The sequence below is a fragment of the Rhynchophorus ferrugineus genome, unplaced genomic scaffold (genome assembly GCF_030347505.1).
Source record: "Rhynchophorus ferrugineus isolate W39M unplaced genomic scaffold, kcgeb_rfMv2 rfM1, whole genome shotgun sequence".
NCBI lineage: Eukaryota > Metazoa > Arthropoda > Insecta > Coleoptera > Curculionidae > Rhynchophorus > Rhynchophorus ferrugineus.
In genome coordinates this window covers 86,736,249-86,761,218 of record NW_027472580.1, presented here as the reverse complement: position 1 = coordinate 86,761,218, position 24,970 = coordinate 86,736,249, and the positions used below count along the sequence as shown (strand labels likewise).

The window sequence follows — 24,970 nt, the reverse complement described above, 5'->3', positions numbered from 1 at the left end:
GTGTATTATCATGTAATGTAATTTGTTATATCGAATAATAGCAAGGCCCTTTGGTCGCTTGGTTGACGAACAACAAGTATAAGCGTATTTTCTATCAGGTTCCGTCTCTGGGGAATTATCAAGGAAGATTGAAAAAAATCGACTGTTCATTAATCCCGCTAAAACTCGAGAACGCCTTGACCGATTTGGATATTTTTGATTTTGAAATATTTGTAGAGGGCCAGGGAATATTTTGTATGGTTATAGACTATGGAATAAGTGTAAGAAAATAGTAAAAACATTAATTTTGTCTGTAAGAAGGACTGTTACAAACGATCAAAATATTTGTTGGTTGTCCAATATATTTTAACAAAATTTTCTTCACATTGACCGTTTAATATTTTACCATGATTTTTTAGTACATCGATAGGATAACATGAAAAATAAGTAAATATAAAAAATACATATAACACTCGGGTCTAACACATAGATGACGCTAGTCTTATTGCATTCACCGCTTTTTAAGTTAGCACTAACCCTCAAAAGAAAGCTGTTAAAATTTCATGATATTCTACTCATAAGTTTGGAAGTTATTGTGTTAAGAATGACACTACTTTTGTTATTTTCAAAACAATGGATCAATAAAAATGTCGTGTTTTAATTTTACACAGCTTCTTGATGTGAAAAACAAGTTCACTCGAGACAACGGCTTGAAAAGCGTTATAAGGACTCTACTCCATCAGAAACAACAATAAAACGTTGGTTTGCTGACTTCAAACGTGGTCACCGATGATGCAGAACGCAGTGGATGTCCAAATGAAGTGGTAACACTAGAAAACATTTAAAAAATCCGTAAAATCGTTTTGAATAATCGAAAAGTGAAGTTGCGTAAGTTAGCTTAAACATCTTAAAGATATCAAAAAAACGGGTTGGTTACATATTGCATCAGCATTTGATTATGATAAAGCTCTGCTCAAAGTTTGTTCATTGTTGACCAAAAACAAGAACGTGTGAACTGAGCAGGGTTTGGCTATATTTAAACGTAAGAAGTCGGAATTTTTGCATCGAAATGTGGCAATGGATGAAACATGGATCCATCACTTCACTCCGGAATCACAACGATCTTTATCTGAGCTTTGGACAGCTTTCTGTGGATTATTCCTTCTTCCGTGTCAAACTGTTAGTGTAAAACACTGTTGTTTAACTATCAAGAAATTTTGATTTTTTATCAGGATGAAACCTATTTTCACCAAATGTTTTTGCGAAATGAGTGCTTAAGTATCCACCATTAGCTTGCCTATTGCACCATTGCTTGCTGATTTCGGAGATGAATTTCGCCTTGTCTAGCAAATCGTTAAAGGAGCTAATAACAATAATAAACATATCAAAGTAGACCCACATATTTTATCATACAGTTTCGCTACGGAATAAACTTCTATAAATTATTTTTGGGCCATTTACAGATAACTGGATTCCAGAAGAAGCTCAATTAACAAGAAGATAAGATAACAATCAAGAAGATTAAGGTTTCGCATGAATTCGCAGTAATATGTAATGGGTCGTGTTTCTATGTGTGAAACGCTGCTGAAACAGAACGAGAGCTGTTCTTTAAAACAATTTAAGGAAAGGTTAAATTATTTTGTTGAGGTGGAAAGGTATTACTCATCACAAGTTGGCCTAATGGTCAAACAATTAGTTCAGCTTTCTAATGTTAACAATTCAATGATCAATATGGAAGACCTTGTATTTTATAACAACAATGCTAGACTGCACACATATAGACCGGAACTAGCCGCACCCGTTAGCATTTGTTCCTATCTTTATAAAGCTCTCTTTGTAGTGTAGAGCTAGTTTAAAACGGACCTTTGAAAATTTGAAAATTACCCAGAAATCCCAGTATTAATGTTATTACCAGAAAATAGGCAACGATTATCGATCAAAACAATTCCATTAACACGTATGAATGGTTCTGCTGCGTATAGAATATATGAAATTGTAATTACAGGTACGAATGAGGCCATAGGTGTAGAAGCTGAGACTGAGAATGAAGTCAAAGAGTGTATGAAGGTGTATGGTTGGCAACTAGAATAGAATGAAATAGAATTTTGAAGGAATCAGCCAACTGTTAAGCAATACATTTTATATAATTTTAGTGAATGTGACAGATAAGTCAAAAACTATATTCATTTTTTTATATCTAAACAATATGCACCTATAAAATATAATAATTATATATATATATATATATATATATATATATATATATATATTAAAAAACGTAAAAATCTCATTGTATATTCAAGTCATATAAGTACGTTCAAATCTTGTTAAAAGCCCAAAATGACGCAACAAAAGTCCAACTACATGGAGTGCTTTTTACTGCCGCTGTAACCAACCTTTTCAGGTATTTCCTTTTCGATCTTAAATGTACATTTAAAATGGAGAAATATGTAACAAGACCGGGAGAAATATTGAATGGGAAGGGGCCCGGAGAGTGGAACCGCAGAAATAGGGAAAACAACCGCTGAACGATGGCGAGAGAAAATCACCACGTGCTTGGAAAAATGGCGTTTTCGAGAGCCGAATGGGGAATGTTGAATGTTTTGCATATCGGAATCGGATTCTTCGTCTTATCTGTGTGTTTATAATGTGGCTTAAAAGAATTTCAAAGAGACTTTTAGCAAGAATATGTACGTACAAGGTAGCTAATGTTAGTGAAATTATGAGAAGAATATTGTATTTTTTATTAAAATTTAGAATTTATTACTCACAAATAGTACCACACTCACAAATCTATGAATTCACGTCACCATGATGTGAATGAATTGAATTGACTTTATTTTTATGAATTTATTGCCAGTTGGAGTTTGTAAATTCGTTTTCGAAACGGGCAATATTTATCTTTTTCATTTTATTCTAGTTAAAAAGAGATAAAATGCGTTCCAAAATATTACCAAATAATCTTATAAAATTCGCCTCGTTGTCAAACATGTGCGAAATTCTTCAACATAATTGCTTTGGAGATTTAATGGTAATAACAAATTTAATATTGATAAAAAAAAACTGAATAAAGGAGGTTATCTAAAAATAATTTAGGATAATTGGGCCTTTATCTTAAAGGAAATATAATTGGACGAAGATTTGTGTTTCAAAAAGACAATAACACTAAATATTCTAACTAACAAATTTTACAAGTAATTAAAAATATCTACCATCGAATTAGTGTAGAATGAACTTAATAGAAAATTGAAGAATCGATACCCATCGAGGTGAATATATTTCTGAATATACTTAAGGGAATGGAAGACGCTGCACTTCGAATACCTAAATAATTTAATACAAATGAGCAAAATTTGTGGAAAATAATTAGAAATAAATGTAGTCGTTCGACGATACAAAAATATAAAGAAACATTTTTCATTTTTCTTTAATTGACTCAAAAATATTTAATTAAGTTTAAATAAATGTTAATCAAAAGTTTGATTAAATTTGATGATTGGATTATCTGTTTTATTGTTGTTTTCTAATTACGTTATAGCTTTCAAACTTTTGGAAAGGTAGTGTATTTTAAAAATATTTGAAAAAATACTTCCAGTTATTTGTATCAAACTTTCTATTCTCAATGTCTGTATCTGGATACTTGTACTTACCTATAGGTATAATATCTGGAAGTCCAGTTAAGAGCTCTACCCACGACGTAACCAAGAGTAGTACTGCAAATTTAGTCATTACTGGAACATCTGAAAAATAAGAACATGGAATACTAATTTAAAAATGTGTTTCTATAAACGTGCTTTTTAAGTAGAGTAGGTTAAAAAATTACTGCAGTTATGTAGTAATTACAAAAAAATTATGAAGCCTATATATAATTCATTCATATAGTAAACAAATTTAAAACATTAAACACGTGTTTCTGATTGGAGTACACCCATCACCGCTCGCTCAATTTTCGTCGGACCAATATGAATTTTAGAGACTGTATCTAGAAACTTTAAGTCACTACGTTCAGATTATTTACTAAAACTGATTATTACCGAATTGCTTTGATTTACCGAAGTGCTGTGAATTTACGAAATTGAAATAACCCTAAATATTTTCAGATAAGGTTCGCTATAATGTTCTCCATTGGTATGTCTAAATACAAGTATAGCAAGAATCCTACAACTTTATCAAGCACTATTTAAGAAAACTATAACATCGATTACCCCAGTAAAAAGCAACAATGAGCAATGGGACATACATAGAACAACAAACAAAGCTCATTGCTAAATATCTGGCTAATGTATATAGTCCCAACTAAGAACAAATGAATTACATCATTATTATAGTGCTAACTTAAAATTCTAAACTATTAGGATAACTGGTGTATCCCAAAAGAACGAAGCAAAAAAGTAAGAATAAATCTGAATCTAAGACAAGCATCATCAAGCTTGAATATAATTATTGGGAAAATGCTTAAACAATTATCTGTAACATCCATTACATTTCTATCATTATTTACTTATGCAATGGGATGTTGCAGATCTACTTCTGACCTATTAAAACAGAATAACTTTGTGTTCAGATAGAGACACTCGATAAAGGACTAGATCTATCGAATAACGGACATCATTGAACTGGCATCATTTTTGACAGTTTTCTTAGGCGCAGCACAAGCCTTCAAACAAACACAAGCCTACAAAATTAAAAATGCTACCAAACCAATATGTATATAAGTTATTCAGAATCAAACAAAATGATGAATTGAAGGAAATACTTAATAAGTATCCCATGATAGCAAAGTTCTGGGATTTATCGTATACTACCCTCCAGTCAAGAACTTAAATAGCATCACTGTATAAAAGTACACTATATAAAAGTACTAAGTAAAATATAGATAGCTATACTGGCGTTTTGATGAATATTCTAAATGTCAGTACAGAATAGATTATGATTTATAGTCATACTCAGATATTTCAGAATAAAGTGTTACTTAACACAGCAAACACTCTTTGGAATGTATGTAATGAATATTTCATCGAGGGCTAAGAGTCCTGACGATCAGAGAAAAAATAAAAGGTTTGCCGGAAGATATGGAGCCAGTCTGCGCTTTCATCTGCGCAAGACTGTGTATTAGATGGACAACACATCATTGGCAGGCTAAAGTTTATAAATGGATGAACTATAGTGTGTGTGAACTCATAATTGTTAGGGATATATTGATGATTAGTCTAGAAAATTTAGAAAACAGTGATCAAAAAATGACAGCTACATCATCTGGAAATACCATAATACGTATATTATAGTCTATTCTAAACGGTAGTGACGCACGCCATCAACATATGCCTGTCGAAAGTTGTAAATTCGTTTTACAATCAAACAATATTTTCCTTCCCATTTTATTCTATTTGGAAAGAGACACAATGCTGTTTAACAATTTTGAACATATAACCAAATGATCCTGCAAAAGTTGTCCGTTTGTCAAACGTTTCCACGTCAAACGTTCTTCAAAATATTATAATTACTGGTTATAAACCGGCAAACATTATTTTAAGGCTTTGTTTTAATAAATTTCAATCCGCCGTGGTTTTTATTGAAACTATTTTTTGCGCGTTGGAGCTACACAATATCATTACGAGCACGGTGAATAAAATAACTAAAAAAATAAAAAACCATATAACCTTAAATTCACCAAAAAGAAACTGCCATTATGCGAAACAAGCGACGAATCAAGATCAACTTGATGTTAGCTGCATCAGAGATCAAATATACGAAATGTGTATAAACAGTAAGTAGTTTTTTCACTCGAAACATAATTTAACACAATTATTTCAGAGAAAATTGTTAGCCTGGAAAGTATCCATAAAAAGTCAAAAGATATGCAGCTATTGGCGGAATCTAGAACATCTCTTCATACACTGTTAGGTAATGTAGTATTTAAGTGGTATAAAGATAACACACGAAGGGGTTTAATGGAACTTCCAAGCATTGCTTTTGCAAGAATACCATTTTTAAAAAGACACAACAAAATCAAGGAAGAAATATTATATCAATTTTTATATTTAGATGAGACATGGATATTTCAAAATGGTACATTGGGTCACTCATAAGCCATAACGTGTTTTTGTAGTGGTTTGAAAATCAGCTTAAACATTATTTGTAGGAACCATCAATTACTATTATGGACAATGTACCATATCATAGTACACTAGTGAAGAAGATACCAACAAGCGCATCAACAAAGGTTGTAATTAAGGAATGGCTTAAAGTGCATAAAATAGGTTTCGAAAAAACCACGTTAAAGAATGAACTTTAACGCAAATAATGAACTTAATGCAAATAATTATTACAATATATATCCAGGTCAAGGAGGATATTCAGACCAGAACTGTCTGGACTTACAGACAGAGGCATTATCTAAAATAACACCTTCGATTTGGATGAGCTCGATCAGACACATTGAAGTTGGTTCATGTTTTTATATAACACATGTTGGTTTATAATTAGATGCTGACAATTATCAAGATAGGGTGATGAAAGAGGAAACAACTAAAGGTCAGTTATAGTTAATATAATTTAATTGTAGTCATTTGTATTATAGAGTATGAAAGCTTTATGAGCATGTATGTTATTGTTCAGAATTTACATGAATGATTGGTTAAAGTATATGAGGAGAGAAAAACACTAACTATTTTACAGATACTGCAAAAGCATTAAGGAAAAAGATTGAATGTTAATTTATCAAGAAAGATGTATACAGGTAGTAAAATAACAAACTAAGGACAAATATAATAATATCAAAATGATTTACAAGGAAACATTGCATCGAAGGAAACAAGAACTAAGCGTAAAATGTAAATATGTTCTCTAATGAAGGTAAAATACATTACTTAGATATACCATTGTTAATTAGGTGGATTAGGCATTTGGGGGATACCGGTAAATAAAAAAACCGGCCTAGAACTCTACCTATGCTAGTATGGATATGTAAATATAATAAAACAATTCTAACTTATAAATTCTTGTGGCTGTATAATTAACTATTGTTTCGAGTTCGTCGATAATATTAGAGATAGATAATAATATGATATATGATATGCTGATGATAATATGATTAGATAATTATGATAATATTAGATGTGCCATAATGTTAAAATAAATTATTATACATAGTATTTTTGTTTCATTATTTTGATGAGATTAGAATTTTGTTATATGTCAAAGTCAAAAGGTACTAAAACTCAGATTTGCTGCGGCAATATTGCGACGTTTTGAGAAATCACGTGTGTTCAATACTGTTTTCAATTAAAAATCAAAAATTAAACCTAATATCGAACCGTGACTTGAAAAGCTTTACTTCAAAAAATCTACGTAAACTAAAAGACAATATCCTTCTGTTTTCTAAAAATTCCACTCCCATGTCGGCATATCTTGCTTTTGTAGCTAAACCGACGTAAGTCACCAATAAAGACATTTCCGGAATATTTCCCTTTCTTTCCCGGGACGAAACTGAAATTCAGGCACCGTACAATTTTACAGAATTACCTATATACCCTATAATATGATCTTCCCTATTCGTCGGATTTCCAGATTTTGTTCCCGGGAAATAGTTCTTTGGGCCCTATAAAAGCCGACAGGGAACGAATGGAAGGAGCGTCGTATTTAAGCTGCCTAAATGATATTCCCAAAATTAAATGTCACATTATAATAATAGTAGAGGATTCGCCTTTCTGCCTACAGTTTTACCTATGGGGTATCTCCCATAGTTTCAGAGATTAGCATTGTTGGCTAAGGTGATACGATGATTTAGAGGATCGTTAAACAGCATGTGTACTTATTAGATTAGCATTAATTACCCTTATTTGTTATTAAGGCGCGTCGATGTTGTTATTTATTACATCTGACAACATTTGTATTTGACCGGAGTGATAATAAATTTTGTGTGTAGCTGGCCAGATGATTTATGAAGGATAATTGGCATTTATATTTTTGAAAAGGTATTGCGCTGTAAAATAATTTACGGTAAATACAAAAAAATATTTTGATGCCTTCATCATAATGCCACATCATTATGCTATGGAATACGAAAATAATATTTTTCAATATGGAAACAACAATTGCGTTGTATGTTAATAAGCGAGCTCAGTTAAAAATGCGAAGTATAAATGTAAACAACTGTTGAAAAATATTTTTAACAAAAAAATTGAACCGACTTCAAAAAATAAATAAGGAGCTCACTAAAAATTATAGAATAATCATACTTAGATTTTTAATACAAAAAAAACATTTTAAAATAAAATATGTACGTCGTAATATCTAAATAAAAATAAACAAAAACCTTATTTAACCTTTCTACTTTAGATTGTGCTATATAACATATATACACAATTTAGCTTAATACCTACCTAAACGTATTTATCTATTTACAATATTATTTTAACCACTGCTAACTGACTAATTTGAAGTCAGTGCCGAACCCAAACTGTTATAATAATTAAGATTTATTTTGTTGGTAATTGAATTTGTTTTAAATGTCACACAATTATATTATTATTATGTACATATTTTATTTTAATTTTTTCTTGTGCTAAAAATTTAAGTTTGTTTTTTTAAAATTTATAGTGAGTTTATTTATTTTTTGAAGTCGGTTGAATTTTTTTGTTAAAATATTTTATTTTTCTCTTTTTACTGTTAGATATTTATTCAATAAATTATGCAGTTTATTTTATTTAATATTACAATCGATAGGCCATGTGAAGGTGCAGCTCGTATGAAAAAAATCAGTATAAAGAAATAATGAATGATACTAAGGAGCGCTTCAAGCCCCGAAGTCCGCTACTTAGCCTAGGTGATTTGACATATGTTCTACCTAAACATCAACAAAAAGTTATCGTCCTTGCCGAGAGTCCAATCAGCGACATCTGTTTGGGAGCTAAACGCTTTAACCATTACACCAGAGAAGCAGTTGTCTATAATATTTCTACAAGATCTTATATGATAGTTAAAAAGCAAACAAAATGGTTTTTGCAGTGAATGACTTCCGTTTTTCCGTCATCAGCTTAACAATAATATTGTATACGAATAGTTGATTATTGTAGATAAAGAATATGTGAAATCTGAATTGGTTCCAAAAACCACCTTGGAGGTACACTCTTTAAAATAAAAAAAAATTTGAAAATCGGTCCATAATTGACGGAGAAATCGAGGAATATGCATTAAACAAAGAAATACAGCCGAACATAGAACCCCCTCCTCTTTCGTGCTCGGTTGAAAAACGTAAGTTAACAGGCATATTCTATAGTTTGGACATTTCTGTACATAAAACAATACTTGTCAATTTAGTGTTATTGGGTTATTCGGTATATATACATGCCAATCATGCTCCAAAATTCCACTACGTGCTGTTACACCCAATGAAACCCTAACCACAGATGTCTACGAACTTTGGTACACCAACAAACAGCATATTGTTTCAGAAAAGTCCAGCAACAGCTAGTAACTAATGCAAAATCGTCATCATACATAACAAAGCTCATCATCACATTACGAAATTCGTGAAGAGTTGACCGCAAGAGAAGGATTTTAGGATTTTGCCGCCCCTAGCATACTCACCATATATAAAGTTTCCTAATTACCACGGTTTAGATTGATGCATGTTGGCTTGGCTGGTAAACAGTTTCAAAATTCCGAAGAAGTTTGAAAACGGATCGATGATTGAATTCCTGTCAAACCAATATCGGTCTTTCTACATGATAGTGGCATTTTATCACATGGTAAAAGTCGGTTAATATATATATATATATATATATATATATATATATATATATATATATATATATATATATATATATATCTATATATATATATATATATATATATATATATATATATATATATATATACATATATATACATATGTTATATAATATGTAATAACATGTCAAAATTTTCATTAATGGATAATAAATTTTAATACACTGTACGAATAAAACAAATTACCATATCTGTTTGGGATGGATTTGTGCTATTTTTTTAAATATTTAAACCTTATTTATTACAAGAAAACGTGGAAAGATAGACGACAGCCTTTACTAACTGCTTGCTCAATATCGTCTTTCCTTTTTCTTTTTCTAATTTTATTCATAAATAAAACATATGATATATCGATCTCTATAATACTTTTCTCTTATTAGTTAGTTATAAATGGTTGTTCGATATTATCCAACAGCATTTATTTATTGCTTCATATTGTTAATTGATTCTCCTATCAAACAAAAGCGTATTCTTTAATAAAGAAGCAATCACGAGAGAAAGCATATTTGTAAGGAATGTATTCGAAGATTAACACAATAGAGAGAGTTTTGGTTCCCCAAGTTCCCTAACCCGAGATTTTTGTCTAAATGATAAAGTATATATATATATATATATATATATATATATATATATATATATATATATATTTAATATCAGTAACCACATTTATTGTCTAATTTTATTATTAGATTAATCCTTAACTTCTAAATATTATTTTTTTTATAATTAAACTTTTATATAAATGAAAACATTACCAGCTATACACTAAATACGTATATTAGGAAAAATAACTTTAACTAATTATACAACTAATATATTTACACGAAGACTTAAATTGCTAGATGCATATACGAGTTTTCCCAAATTCGTAAATATAATAAAAGGCAACTTTCGTAGTGAGATTTTTATTTCAGATCCGAGCCGGTGTTTGCCAAGAAGAGCCATCGCCGTCCTTTTACTGATTTAATCATGGTAGTGAATGAAATTATGAGGAAAATTATAAAAAACACATGGCGTTCAATATGACACTGCAAATGGCTTGAACAACCAGATGATATCTGTAAACTCCAGTATTGAATTTAAGATTTGAAAGTGAACGAAGAAATCCCCATTAAGTATTAACTGATGTATCTCCAGCTATTATATACTTGGGATGAGTAATACAGAAGAACAAAGTGGCATCTACTAATCAAGTTATAGGTCAAGTCGACCAATTTGCAAAAGCTTTTGGTTTACTATGATGGTGTTTATGGAGGTGAAGAAATATTAGAATGAAAACTAAAATCCGCCTCTTTCGAAAGCTTATTTTGCCAATCCTTTTGTATGATTGAAGACTTGGACACTATGATTGACATCCGAAAGCTTAAGGGTTCGAAGGCCTATTAGACCTTATCGAGTTAAAATGCGACAAGCAGTGCATACTTGAAGAAAAAATTAGGAGACTTGTATTATAATGGTTTGGGCATAGGTTTAAAGATGAACGAATTCTAGACACATTTCTGTGGGAAAATCGACCTCTTGGGTGGAAGAAGTACAATGGATATTCAAGTGTCATTTAATTAGAATTAATATTGACGCGGTAACAAGATAAGATAAGAACTTTTTGTCAACCCTGTTAACACCTCTCCATCGAGAATATTTTATATTTTCATCCTACAACTAATATTGAAATACATTAGTAAAGAAATAATAAAGAACCACTTAAAGATATATCACTTATTGGACAACAAATAACCAAGATACGACTGTTGAGGAAAAACGGTTAACAAAACCCATGTCGTGTTCACCGGACAGTTTCAAAAGCCTATTTCACTATCAGCAAAATGAAAAATTCCCATCGTCCAACGGCGTTTCCTTTTCCATTTTCTGGACCTGCCCGAAAAAAACCGGGAAATAATTTATTGTTAAAGATTTTTCGTAGCAAAAAGTGGACAGGGGCATTTTTTATTTCGACTTCGTTCGCTGACCGATTCATTTTTTCTCGGTTTTCCGCCGGGGCATATATCCGGTGAGATTTATGAGACCTTCATGTTCGAGATCGCTATCTGCAATTTTCGTCTAGTTAGCGCATTTGTTTCATACTACCTTTAATAGTAAAAATCCTGGCAAGCGTATTTTTGACAGTATCTGGACGCTAATGAATACATATTGTTAAACTTTGGTAACAAAATACCTGCTAAACATCTTTCAGTGTTTGTTTTTTTTTGTTAATCTTATAATATCCATAACATATAAAATTAAATATATCGTCTTTTATAGGATTTCTGGGCGAAAAACTGAACAATAACAACAAGAACAGGAAATAGACGCTGCCTACCAGATCTGAAGAATACGGTGGATGAGGAAGCAATTCGAAGCCCAATTCATAGATTTTTCCCATCGTTTTCACTGATTTCTGACACAATAACGCCATGTAATATTCCCTGTGATGGTCTTTCCTTTGCCAAGGTATTCAGTGAAAATTATTCCATGCACATCTCAAAATACAGACGCTATAACCTTGCCAGCCCAATGTTGCGCTTTTCCACGATTTGGAGCGGGTTCATTTTATGAAGTCTACTCGGATGACTGTCGATTGGACTTCGCAGTGAAATGATGGAGCCATGTTACATACATTGTCACATATCGATGCAAAAACTCGGGATTGTTACGCTTTATCATCTTCAAACACTGCTCCGAATCATCAACTCGTCATTGTTTTTGGTCAAAAGTGAGCTCGCGGGGCACCCACTTTGCACAGAGTGTTCAGTTGATATCTTTAGAGTGTCTGATAATTCTTTCAATTCTAATTTAGGGTAACATTTAATATTTTCGTCGGTAACAACCCCTTTTGGACGTCCACTCCGTTCGGTGCTCATTTCACCACGTCTAAATTTAGCATACCAATCCTTGATGATTGATTTTCCTGTGACAGTGTCCGGAAAATCGGCAGCAAGCTATGTTTTTGCTTCAACTGTATTTTTTCCGTTCAAAAAGTAATATTTTATCAACACGCGAAATTCCTTTTAATCCGTTTCTTCACTATAACAAAATTTGCTTCACTCAAAATGGTAAAATTCACAAACTAATGATCCGACAGCTGTCAAATTTATACGCGCATCTTTTTAGTGTTAGGGCTAACTGAAAAACATATGGATTTAGTTCTAGTAGCGCCATCTATGTGTCCGGCTGGGGACTTTTTAATTGACCTGTTATTGAGAAAGTTTGGCAGAGATCGAAACTGCTTGATATTTCTTAATTATCAAGTTTGTATGTTTTTTTTAATTGATAGCATCAGTCACAGTAACTATTTACAATCGAGAGTTATGGTTCGTAGAGAGTCAAAATTAATAGTTCGACCAATTTTGAGCAGACAATAATGAGCAAACTCTGTCGAATATCACCAAACGCTAAACATTACATTTCTTCTGGTCAATGAGAATTTTTTAACCTTTTCTAGAGCTTCTCTAGGATCCGCTCACAATCCTTTTGCATGTCGATTGTCGTAGACCATTCACTTTTCTGCACCTACATTAAATCAATTCAAAAAGGGACTTTATTTTGTGTCACTTCAACGATTTTATCAACGATTCACCGGGCCAATTAATGTTTTCACTGTTAATTCATATGAAACCCAAATATCAAGTTCATTTTGGTAGCCGGCCTTAAAAATGATTTTAGACTATTTTGTTAAACATGTTGGGTTTCATCAACTTTTTCTACAATTTATCGCCCAGAGTCCAAAGTGACACCGAAATTTCCTCAATGAAAACGGACAGCAACTCCAATTAGGCAAACATCACCGACACACATATAGGACGAAAATTACTTCCTGGAATCTTTATTTCCAAAACCAAATAACTTTTAAGTGAATAGAAGAATATCACCTTTTATTTGTTTATTTTCTATAGATTGATAACATAGTGACTCTTGCTCTGTATTTAATGGGAATGCAAGCAATCATATAGATGCTAAACAGACTCTCCCGTGTCATTCAAAATAATGGATTTCACTTTACTATACTCATCATAGAATTCAACTATCAAATTCTTTATATATTGAATGACCAATCATGGTGAATATTTAACATAAGTCTCAACAAGACATCATAAATCTGCTTCTCTATCAATACGCTGCTGTTGATACCGCAACATCTTTCACCACTCAACGGTACTATTTACTATCGACTGTTTCAGTCGTGTACTTTTAGTTACTAATTTTTTGTTCTACTAATATCATTCGAAAACAAATTTTTAAAAATTGACAAAAATGTGCCCAATTTAGTCTTACATAGATTTATATTTAATATATATAGTTTCATAATTTTTTTGGTAGTTTGCTTGTAAATGACAATATATTGTAAATTAATATAGCAGCATTTTGGAAAGATATTTTTCAAGATTGTTAATGTAATAGAGTAATCAGATTACAATTGTGAATGATAAATTCACATCATATCTGATTTTATGGCAATAATAGGTAATATTTCGATTACTCTCTCGATTTTTGTTAAAAAACATTTCCGTTCAATAATAAATAAAACATTTACTTTATTTAAAAAAAAGCTCTGGTAATTATTGTGCGATTACTTTTAATTATGTCATGGATTAGTTTTTTTTCTATGAATATGTATATGTTTAATTTTTATTTAGTATTTATGGTTAATGTATATTTTTTGTTTTTAGATTTTGTTTAAGTTCTACTGTATTGTCCATATTAATTATAGTATATAATTTCAAAATAGCAATTAACATATTAAGATACGATAGAACATTTGTGGGGTATTATTCCATTCCAGAGAAAAATTCCATTCCTTTTTACAGTTCCACAGAACATTCAAATATAAAGTAATTATACTTCGTTTAAAATGAAGTTATAAATTTTACGTTAATAGTATTCAGTAATTATTTTTTTCCTTTTCATTTTTAAGGTGAATACGTGTAGGAATATGTACATCTCGGTCTCGCTTATATTACTGTATGTACTGTTAACGTCCTCTTTCTCACAATTTATACAGGAAAGGGTTCGTACATCTTCGTCTAACATCACGAATTGAAAAAAAACAGTCGAACCCTACATTTGAGTGAAGATAGTAATTAATATTTCCATTCGCTGGTTTTTTGACACTCGACTGTTTCGACTATTTTGCGACTATCGACTATTTCGACTGCTTTCAGTCGATAGTTCCCAACGTTAGTTTTTACCTACTCAGTTTAGTGACTTTAATATTCAGATGCAGACTGATGTCTATACCTGGCGAATAAGCTGGATATCTAAACAATTCGTACTTAACTATTTTTAACAATTGTTCTGAGAACTGCGTTTGCATAGATACTTTCTCTTGATTAAACATTCATTTATGATTATTTTTCTAACTTTCCTCGCGAATTTTTGATCCCTGTTAATCCAGAATATTACAATAATAATCTGTAATGTCCTCCTGGAATATTTGTTTTCATAATCTAATAACGTTCGACTGAGTAGAGTAATGATGCTGCCTTTATATCTACTCCTGACAAACAAAACCGTTGGAATTTTGTTAATTGATACGCTTTTATTTATTTATTTTACATCCGAAGCACAAATCAGTAATAATAAAATGTATATTTAGCTATCATTTTCCATAATCCTGAAATTTATAAGGCAATCTCGCACTCGGCTTAATCAGCATAAATTTGTGTTAACTAAGCGATATTAGGCTTTAGTTTTCTGATTTAATGGAAATATAACATAATCGAGATTAAATAATATCTTATATTGGCTTCGGCAGTTTTATTACAAAATATTGAGTTTAATGTTAATGTAATAGTTTCTTAGTTCGTCGCTGATTTTTTCAATTAATATTCAACAACTCTCATCTAGATTTAAAATTTAATCAGTGTTTCCTTTATTGCAAATTAAGATTAGTGTCTATATCAGGGTTCAAATGTGCTTTGAATTACGAATTTTGGCTACCAAATATCTCAAATTGACATATTTTTACTAATTGACTAAACCTGCCAAATGGCACGTTACAAGTTGTTAAATGTCAAATTTTAGATTATTCACTAAGCAGGGGCAAATTTATATTTTAATACATTTTTTTCTAAAAGGGTAAATACATTTCGGTAATAAAATATTATTATGCTGTCAGTAAAATAAAAGTAGTGGACTAAGATTAACAATATTTGGAAAAAAACAAAACTATATATTCCCCATATCCTATAAAAAACGGCATACAAATACGATTTACAAATTTCTATTTATATATAGGTATAGCTTTCCCTTGTAAATAATTAATGATACATCCAAGAAATTATTAATATTGATTAAATAACAAACACGTGACTCGTTATCAGATAAACAACAGCAATTCTGTAAATAACAAACACATTAAATTTAGCAAAAAGTGGGCTCGGCCACCACAAAACTGGAGGGGATTCACCCAAAAATGTTAACAGTTCAACGCCCACTGTATACATTAATACATATGAGCCACAACCTTGGGCCAAATTTTTCATATCATTACAAAATAAGAGATCTAAACTATTTTTGGGTGACAAGTAATTATTTATATAAGTAATATTAATAATGTTTCCTTGAAATTAGTCACAATCATGCATATATATCTAATAAAAGTATAACAGAATATTTGTCAGCTTGTGTGATATATTGTTTAATTATTATTTTAATTGCCTAGTAGAAAAATATGATGTCATGGGACCGATCGTGTAAGAATTAGATCAAAAAAAATATTAGAACTCAAAATTTTTGTAAATGGAAGAAAAGTTACAGCGACGTAATTTGATACAAAAGTGAAAAAACCTCAAAAGTAAAAAAATATTTATGATTCTACAATTGATCAAAAAATAGTTTAGATAAAAGTCAAGTATCCATTATTTTAATTTTACAGAATGGTATAAGATGGGAAAAAGAAATATTGCTCTTATATAAACAAATTTAACAAAGAGAATTTGTATATTTTACAAAGTTAGCTGAAACGGAACTCAAATGTAGTGCATATTAAAGCATCCCATGTGCTGCCTTCAAATAATATTTTTTTTATAACATCTTTATTAGATACGCTTAGTACAATCTTAATTATTATTATTACAATTAATTTATTACTACTTTTCCTATGTGCTTGGATTAATTAACAAGCAAGACGAGTACGAGAAAATACATCAGTATGTATTCCTCAATTATAAAATTATAACTATTTATTAATTATTAACTTATAGCTATAGTTTACACTAATAATACACACTAAATGTTCACACAAGTTCGTATGGTTTTGTTCGTTTCAATCTCCTGACATCCTATGAGCTGTCCAGCAGTTGTATTGCTTCCACGTTAGAATGATTTAGTAATCTTCTTTCGTGTTCAAATAATATAATAAGCAAATTTATCCAAATATCAGAAGCTATATATTAGAAGACTGCTTCATGAAGACTATAAGTTTCCACCATATGTAATGATCATATGTTGGATATCTTATTTTCATTTATGGAACCGTTTATTGATGACATTATTGTTTGTCTTGAAAATATGTGGTTTCTATATACGTAATAAAAACACGTAATCGATTATTTGTGGCAAAATTAATACGAGAATGCTACTTGAATGTCTCTCAAAATATACTTCCTGCATTCACATCTTGATTTTTTCCCACAAAACTTGGGCGACACGAGCGATAGCAACTACACTAACATATAGCGAAAATCAAACGGCGATATCAAGAATTCTGGTACAAAGACATGATGACCAGTCACTTCTGAACCCTAATATATGTAATATCCCAAGCAGTATAAAAAATGTATTTCTGATTCATATTTTTTAATTCAATAAATGGCTCTTAATAGTCAAAAATTGTAAAATAATGAATTTTGAATATTTCTAATAAATTAATAAATAATTATTTGATATAAATTATATATTATGTATATTCTATTAAATTTTATATATAACATTTATATAAGTATTAAGTAAGTTTGTGAAAATATTTCATCAAACGCATTTTCAGTTCAATAAGCCGCTACACAGTTCATTCAACAGTACACTTATTCCAACGATGTTCCAATTTATTCCAAACATATGTGGATTTCTATCCTTACTTTAGATCTTAAAAGAAAATTGTTTCCTATGTTTTCAAGATGTGGTGATACATTGTTAAGTGAATTCCGCAATGGTTTTGTCACCTGCATGAGTATAGACACCTCATCTTAACAGAAAATGATTGAATGAAATATTTTCACAAATTTTATACTTAGTTGTTCCAGAAGATTGCCATAATAATTTCAAGTTATTATATTTTTTATTTTAATTAACACTATTTACACTAAATGTTAGCCTCTTGAAGACCAAGAAACGACACATCAAATTCTGTAATTCTTCTTCGTCGTACTCGAATATGTTTGATCCATCACATACCTCTTAAGCTGTTCTTTAAAACTATAAAATTAAAGTTAATTAAATAATGAAGCTTTATGATAGCTCTTATGAAAGATAAAGTAATAAATAGAGTCATATTTTTAGTTGTGCTTTTGGTGAATAGATGAGCTCTAACGACTTAATGAACAAACTAGTATTGTAATATGGAAAAGTACCTACTAAATATTTACCATTACTAAATGTTTAGTGCATTTTCAAAACTAATGAAACTTTGATGAGAGATAATTACTCAAGTCCTATAAAAAATGTTTTTAAAAACATTGTTTTTTTTAATTAACGTTAAAAAATATGGAATCTTTTGTTGAGCAAGAAGCATTCAAACAATTTATAAATATCCACAGAGCATCCATCCAAGATTTTCATAAATTTTCTTTATACGGACCGAATGAGCATCCTGCAATGAAACATATAGTTCCTCCAAAATAAAAGTGAACTCACGTCATCACGACATTGAAAGTATTGTTATTTCCAGTTTTTAAAATCGTTTTACAATCAGACTGTATAATTTATTTTCATTTTATTATAGTTAAACAACGATACAATGGCGTCCAATTCGTTCGAACATATAATCAAATCAGCCTAGAAAATTCCAGCCTAAAACTAATGATAATATTTAGAGGTTGTAACATTATTTTTAAACATTATTTTGCGCTTTGCACGATTTTTGATACATTCGGTGCTTAATATATGACTGAGAATGGCGAAGCCAATAAATAGCCAGAGTCAGGGAGAGATAGCATCTCTATTCAGTCACTTGCTTCGAACAGAAGTAAGGTAATGCCTCTGCCATTAAAATGCGCTAGAAAGGTTGTTGAGTGACAATTTGATGGCGTTTTCATTGAAATATTTTTAGCGTGTTGCAGTTGCACTGAATATTAGTATGATTATTATAAATATAATCTCTCAAAAGCTAAAAACCATAGACTCTTAGATTCACCAAGGAGAAACTATACACAGTGTGACAGAAGCGGGTGACGAATCAATATCACCTTAATGTTAGTTCTCTATGTATAAAAAGTGAGTTTTTCTCCATATAATCATAACTTAATAAAATTATTTCAGGGGAGACTGTTAATTTGGGAAATATTCTCAAAAAAATTGAGATGCGGATATTTAAGTGAAAACTATATCAAATGATTACTCGTTAAATATAGATTAATGTTTATAATTATGAAAGTGAAAAATTGAAAGTGAATTAATGAAACTTTCCAAAACCAAGACACAGTGATGAGGTGGAAAATGCTAAAGATATATAATATAAAAAAAGCATATAATTAATAGAAAACTCTGTTTGATAGGTGGTGTGCAAAATAGTTTAATATAAATATAACAAAACAACCTTACATTCCAAATTATTATGACTGAAAAATTAAGTGTAATGTAAGTTCCTTTATAATATATTCACTAGATGTATTAAATTGTTAAAATAAATTAATATTTGATTATTTTGTTTCATTTTTATTTATATTGGAATGTTGTTAAATGTCCAAACCAAGATATACTTAAGTCAAAATGATGATGCGACAATATTGGACGATGTGACGTCACAAATTTGTATTCATTTAGTCATTGTTATTTTGGAGGGGCTATAACTATTTCCTTTATATAATAAACATATGTTAAACATAAATAACACAAAAATTTGTTAATATTTTTGGAAAAGTTTTTTTGTTGTTGATGCATAATCTATTCGCAAAAAAATAATAACAAAACCTTATTTAAAGTCCTAATATTTACAATAATTTTAAACTTCTCAGCCCAAGTATAATAATCTAACACATAATCGGGGTATAGTTTGTCTACTTAAATTTTGCCCACCCCATAAAGTACATCTACCCCTTGGAGTACGATAAACTAGTGGTAAAAACAGGGAACCATCCATTTCCACGTTCATATAGTATGCATAAATGCAGAGGCGGTCGGTTTGCGTATAATCAGCGTCGGTGACCATGATAATAGATCTTTTCGGAACAAGATTACGCACGGACTTATCTCAAACATCCGACCAAGTTTGCGCGCCTAATTAATTTTGTTTACAATGGTCGCTTAATCTAAAACGATTCCATATATAACCCATTAAGTTTCGGGATGACGAAATATCTCGGCGTCGAATTACTCGTTAAAATTTACATGAATTTCTCGTTTTCGCCTAGTTTCGTGGTCCAAAACGACGTCAACATCGCATCGTACTTGAAGGTTTTTATGTTCGGTCTTCGATTCCTCGAAAATCGGGGAATGAAAACCAAAACTGCCTTGACAAAAACCCAAAATGAAACGGAGTTGAGTGGTGGTATACTGCTGGAGATAAATATTGTGTAACATTATGAATATATTCCTGGTTAAAATTATTATTTTTTTAATTAGAACTCCCTCAATATCCCCACCTTTAAACTACCTTTAAAGCAATATGTACTTCTTCGTTTGATTAAAATTATTTTTTCGAAAGAATTGTTGAAATATGAGAAAGGCGAGAGGGAGCTAAATTAAGAAAATAAGCTGAATGTCGAAACAATTTGTGTTTTAACTCACTGATTTTTACTACTATTTTTTTCTTGCTCTGTAAATCCTCTCCTCACGAATTTCTCTAATAAATTCAGGTCTAAGAAGGAATCAAATACTAAGAATCTATAATTTCCGTCTTCTATTTTAAATCCCCTAAAATATTTAAATGTAACTAATATTTTCTACTATAAACTACTAGTTAATTTTACTAATATTAGATTAAATGGATCAATTAGTAAAGATTAAAGTATGTATAATGCTCTTTAGTAAATAAGTTGTGGTCAATTGTTATTTCTCAAAGTGCTAATACGAAAATAAACAAACATACTGGAAATTACTGAAGACCCAACAATGACACATACATGTTTACAAATCGAATAATAACCCTGATACATCGATATATCCTAAGGACAAGCTGTTTGCTACATATCGACAATAGAATCATATCGGACGCTGGGATTTACCATATAAATTTCACCTGTTACACCTCACGATCTTGTTCGTTTCACGACAAACATACTGCCATCTCACTCCGATTCCCCGGACTCCAATTTGCGCTCGTAAAAAGAGAAAGTACCAGACAGCCCGGTCCGTTGTTGACAAACGTTTTGGATTTTTGACGGCTGCTTTGGAACCTGATTTTTGGGTAAACAGTGTGCCTAAGGTTAAATTTTAGCGTATTTTCTAGCTTCTGACTCGGTATATAATCGAGCCCATGTTCTATCGAAAACAGTACATGTAAACAGTCGTTATAGTAACGTTGTCAATAACCCTAATTCGATTTCATTAAACGAATATGGCTAAATACACACAGGTAAGAATCTTAAATATCCTAAATATTTACTTTTAAGAATAAAAATTTACTGTATTTTATTCCCATTCATCTCAAGCTCTAGCCTTTAAAGCTTTCTATGCAACGATCAAAGTCCGTTAGAGTTTAACGCTATTATCAGCTGAGAAGTGCTCAATGTCGAGGTCAACCTGGAAGACAACAATCTCATGGCATAATTATTGATGATCTGGGTCGAATTTTCCATATAAAATTGTTGTCTCTGGTTAATGAATCGTTTTTTCAAACAAATCAAGCCTTAATTTACTAGGAACCTGTTAATATAAAATAGGAATTTTTCGATAATCTGAGTTCCCAATCATATTAGCACTATATTATATGAATGTATAGACTGCTTGATAGAAAGGGAGCTGATCATTCTGAATAGAACACCCTTTTCTCCCATACTCCCTTTTAATAAGTATTTGTTAATTATTATTTAATTGGTTTAGTTCAGTTGATATAGGATCAACTACAGAGTGACAATAAGATGATGGAGATAGAGTGGACATCGACTTTTTATATAAATTATCTTGACCCATTGTAATGTATTCGATTAAACAGTGCAAGTCCATTTATTCCAGTTGGATGTATAAATATCTAATCATTGCGAATTCGACACATTGGAATATGTTGGAACATAAGGGTTGTGGGAATTAAACATGAATAAGGGACTAGTATTCTGTTTCATTGTTTAACTTTAAACCAAAAGGGATGAAATATCGGCGTTTCCTTCAAAAGTCTTGCTATTTTTTGATCACGGTATTATATCCTACTATTATATCCTTTAAAAACCGCAGTTACTTCGAATAAATTCCTTCTTTGAAATACTTTAGTATCTCATTTTATTTCAGATCGCTCTAGTAGCTCTAGTTGTAGCAGTAGCTCTCATTCAAATGGTAGTTTCAAACCCGGTAGCTCAATTCGGATATGGAGGACACCATGGAGGACGTAAGTTCAATTATTAAGTACTATAATATAGAAATGCCTAATTTTTCGATTTATTTTACAGATTTTGGTCACTTCGGACCCGGTTTTGGTGGAGGTTTCGGTGGGGGATACGGTGGTGGATATGGCGGATATGGCAGACCAGGATTTGGCGGTTATGGATACCCTGGAGGTTATGGAGGGCACCATCATCATCATTTCGGCTAAATAGATAATTGAATTGTATTTATAGTTTTTTTTACTTTTTCTATTGTTTTCTTTTGTATATAAAATAAATGTATTTAATAACTATTTGATATTTTTAACTTATGGTGTCCAATAGTGTTGATTTCCTATTATTGTTCCTATTGTTAAGGTATCCTTATTCAAAGTTTGAAGCATATCTTCAACAGATGGAAGCTTTATTTCACGAATAGGCCAATAGATACCTTCTTTAAATGCTTCACTTGTTTATAAATTACTAGTTTATACCTGTTTTTAACTTATTCCAATAAAAACTAGTCGATTGACCCAGGAAGTGTCTTTAAACAACTTACAATTCGGTCGTTGAACTTAAAATAATAAGGTCGTTTGTGGTGTAGAAGGTTCCATCGACATATTGAAATAAAATGTAATGAATGCAAGAATTAGTTAGAATTTGTTTATATTATACCGATGCTGCCATTTTCATTTCGAACAGATGAAGGACCTGTAATGTCACAATTCGAAAACTAATTTCTTTAAACTTTTGCAAAAACTTTCTAAAGTTACTCAAGTGTTTTACGTATCTGTTTCAATCAATCTCATAGTAACAGGTACTTCAAGAGCAAACTAGTATCGTATTATAAAAGTGTTTTAAATAAACATTGTTCTTTAAATTTTGCGCAATTACGAATACAGATCAACTGAAAACTAATCAGTATATCATATAATTTATTTAAAGTAGCTCGGTACTTTAAACTTCAGGATTAAAATAACGAACATGATAATTTTGGTTTATTTCCTCTTGTTGTAGCTATAGTTTTTGTGTTGATAGCTACCTCTTCACTCTTCAATCAATAGAACTTACCAAAGACCATGGTTAAGGTGTAGGTAGTAGGTATAGGTGACCAGATTAAGCAATGTTTATAACGTTGTAGGCAAAAATTGCTGATTATAAAATATAATTTAAAATATGAAATAGGAGTCATCTCGAGTCAGATGCATTTTTAACAATTTTGATGTATCATATATTGAATAAAAAATTTCTAGAAACTCCATCGAGCAATAGACAGCGATTTATTTTACTTGGCTAAATACTGCATAACATACATTCGCCGAATATCGATTGAAAATTGGGATTTTCAACAGTTAATTTTCTTATAACATATAATGGTGCATAGCAGATGATCATGTTACTTGGCTTTTGTTCCCGTTCCCTCCCGTTCTCCTTATCCTTTTGTGAGTAATATTATAATATAAACTTGACCAGAACGAGACAATCCATATTGACAATCATATCATTTATAATGTTATTTTGGCTTTCGTCATTATCGTTGTATATTTAGTCATTTAATCATCATAAAATCGGCATGGTGGTTTAAAAGAACTATTTGGACTTGTAGAAGGAAATATTTTACTGATAATTAGTAATTCTAATAAATTTCAACAATTATGAGGATTTTTCAGTGAAAACTATTAAACAGGAAAGTGTTTTAGAAAACTCGAGAATAGTTATTATCTTTGACAGAATTATTTAACAGAATATTTAATTACTTAAAATTGTCATTTGGTCAAAATAAATTAAATATTTGTGTTTTTTGTAATTTACTTTTTTAGAATCAAAAGTGGCAAAAGATACACTGTTGATTAGATGACTGAAAAATATGGGTATAGACTATTACGCCTTTCTCCTTATTATTAAATATTTAATAACATAGACAGAAGTAGTGTCTACAACAATATCTTCGGTTTGAATGAGCTCCAATACAAGAAGGAATTGACAATGGTGGAATCGTGAACGAGTATTTGATACATTAGAACTTAACAATTTAGCAGTTGACTGGAATGAAAGTTTGTATGCATATCTATGTGTGTGTAATTCTTCAGAATATACATGAGTATTTCGATGAAATAAGTATGAAGAGTAACTACTAACTTCTTCCCTATCTTTGCATATTCAATCAAATGGAATTGTTAAAGGATGTAGCAAGGAATGACTATAGTAGATGTGCAGGTTGGGAGAGATACACAAACGATAAAGAAAAGATAGAGGCAAGAACTGTTTGGATATATGGAAACTCGATCAGCCACACACAGGAAGGAACTTGACAAATATTGGAATTGTGAACTAGTGTTAGTTAGCTCAAAATGTGATAGTGAGCAAATTAAACTTTCTGAATGTTGAGTTATAATTTAATGCTGAAAATAACCAGACGGGATGATGAGATGATGTAGAAAATCGTAATGTAGAGTGTAAAAGAATTATGTGCATAGATATGTGTCTAATTGTTCAAAATATATATGACGATTTGGTCAAAATAGGCGAGAAAG

At 30.8% G+C, this 24,970-nt stretch overlaps 1 protein-coding gene and 1 long non-coding RNA gene across 2 annotated transcripts in view; one reads left to right on the top strand and one right to left on the bottom strand.

Moving 5' to 3' along the window:
- The window catches only part of LOC143200961 (glutamate receptor ionotropic, kainate 2), a 196,886-nt gene that overhangs the window by 168,448 nt on the left and 3,468 nt on the right, over positions 1-24,970 (bottom strand). Inside the window, exon 2 of the mRNA XM_076411779.1 lies at positions 3,630-3,719. Within this exon, the coding sequence (XP_076267894.1) occupies positions 3,630-3,708 (79 nt within the window). The 5' untranslated portion in view covers positions 3,709-3,719. The remainder of the gene's footprint in view (positions 1-3,629; positions 3,720-24,970) is intronic.
- LOC143200919 (uncharacterized) lies at positions 21,347-22,748 on the top strand. The gene is made up of 3 exons (XR_013006845.1): positions 21,347-21,496; positions 22,366-22,462; positions 22,524-22,748. It is a non-coding gene; the product is annotated as an uncharacterized LOC143200919 (long non-coding RNA).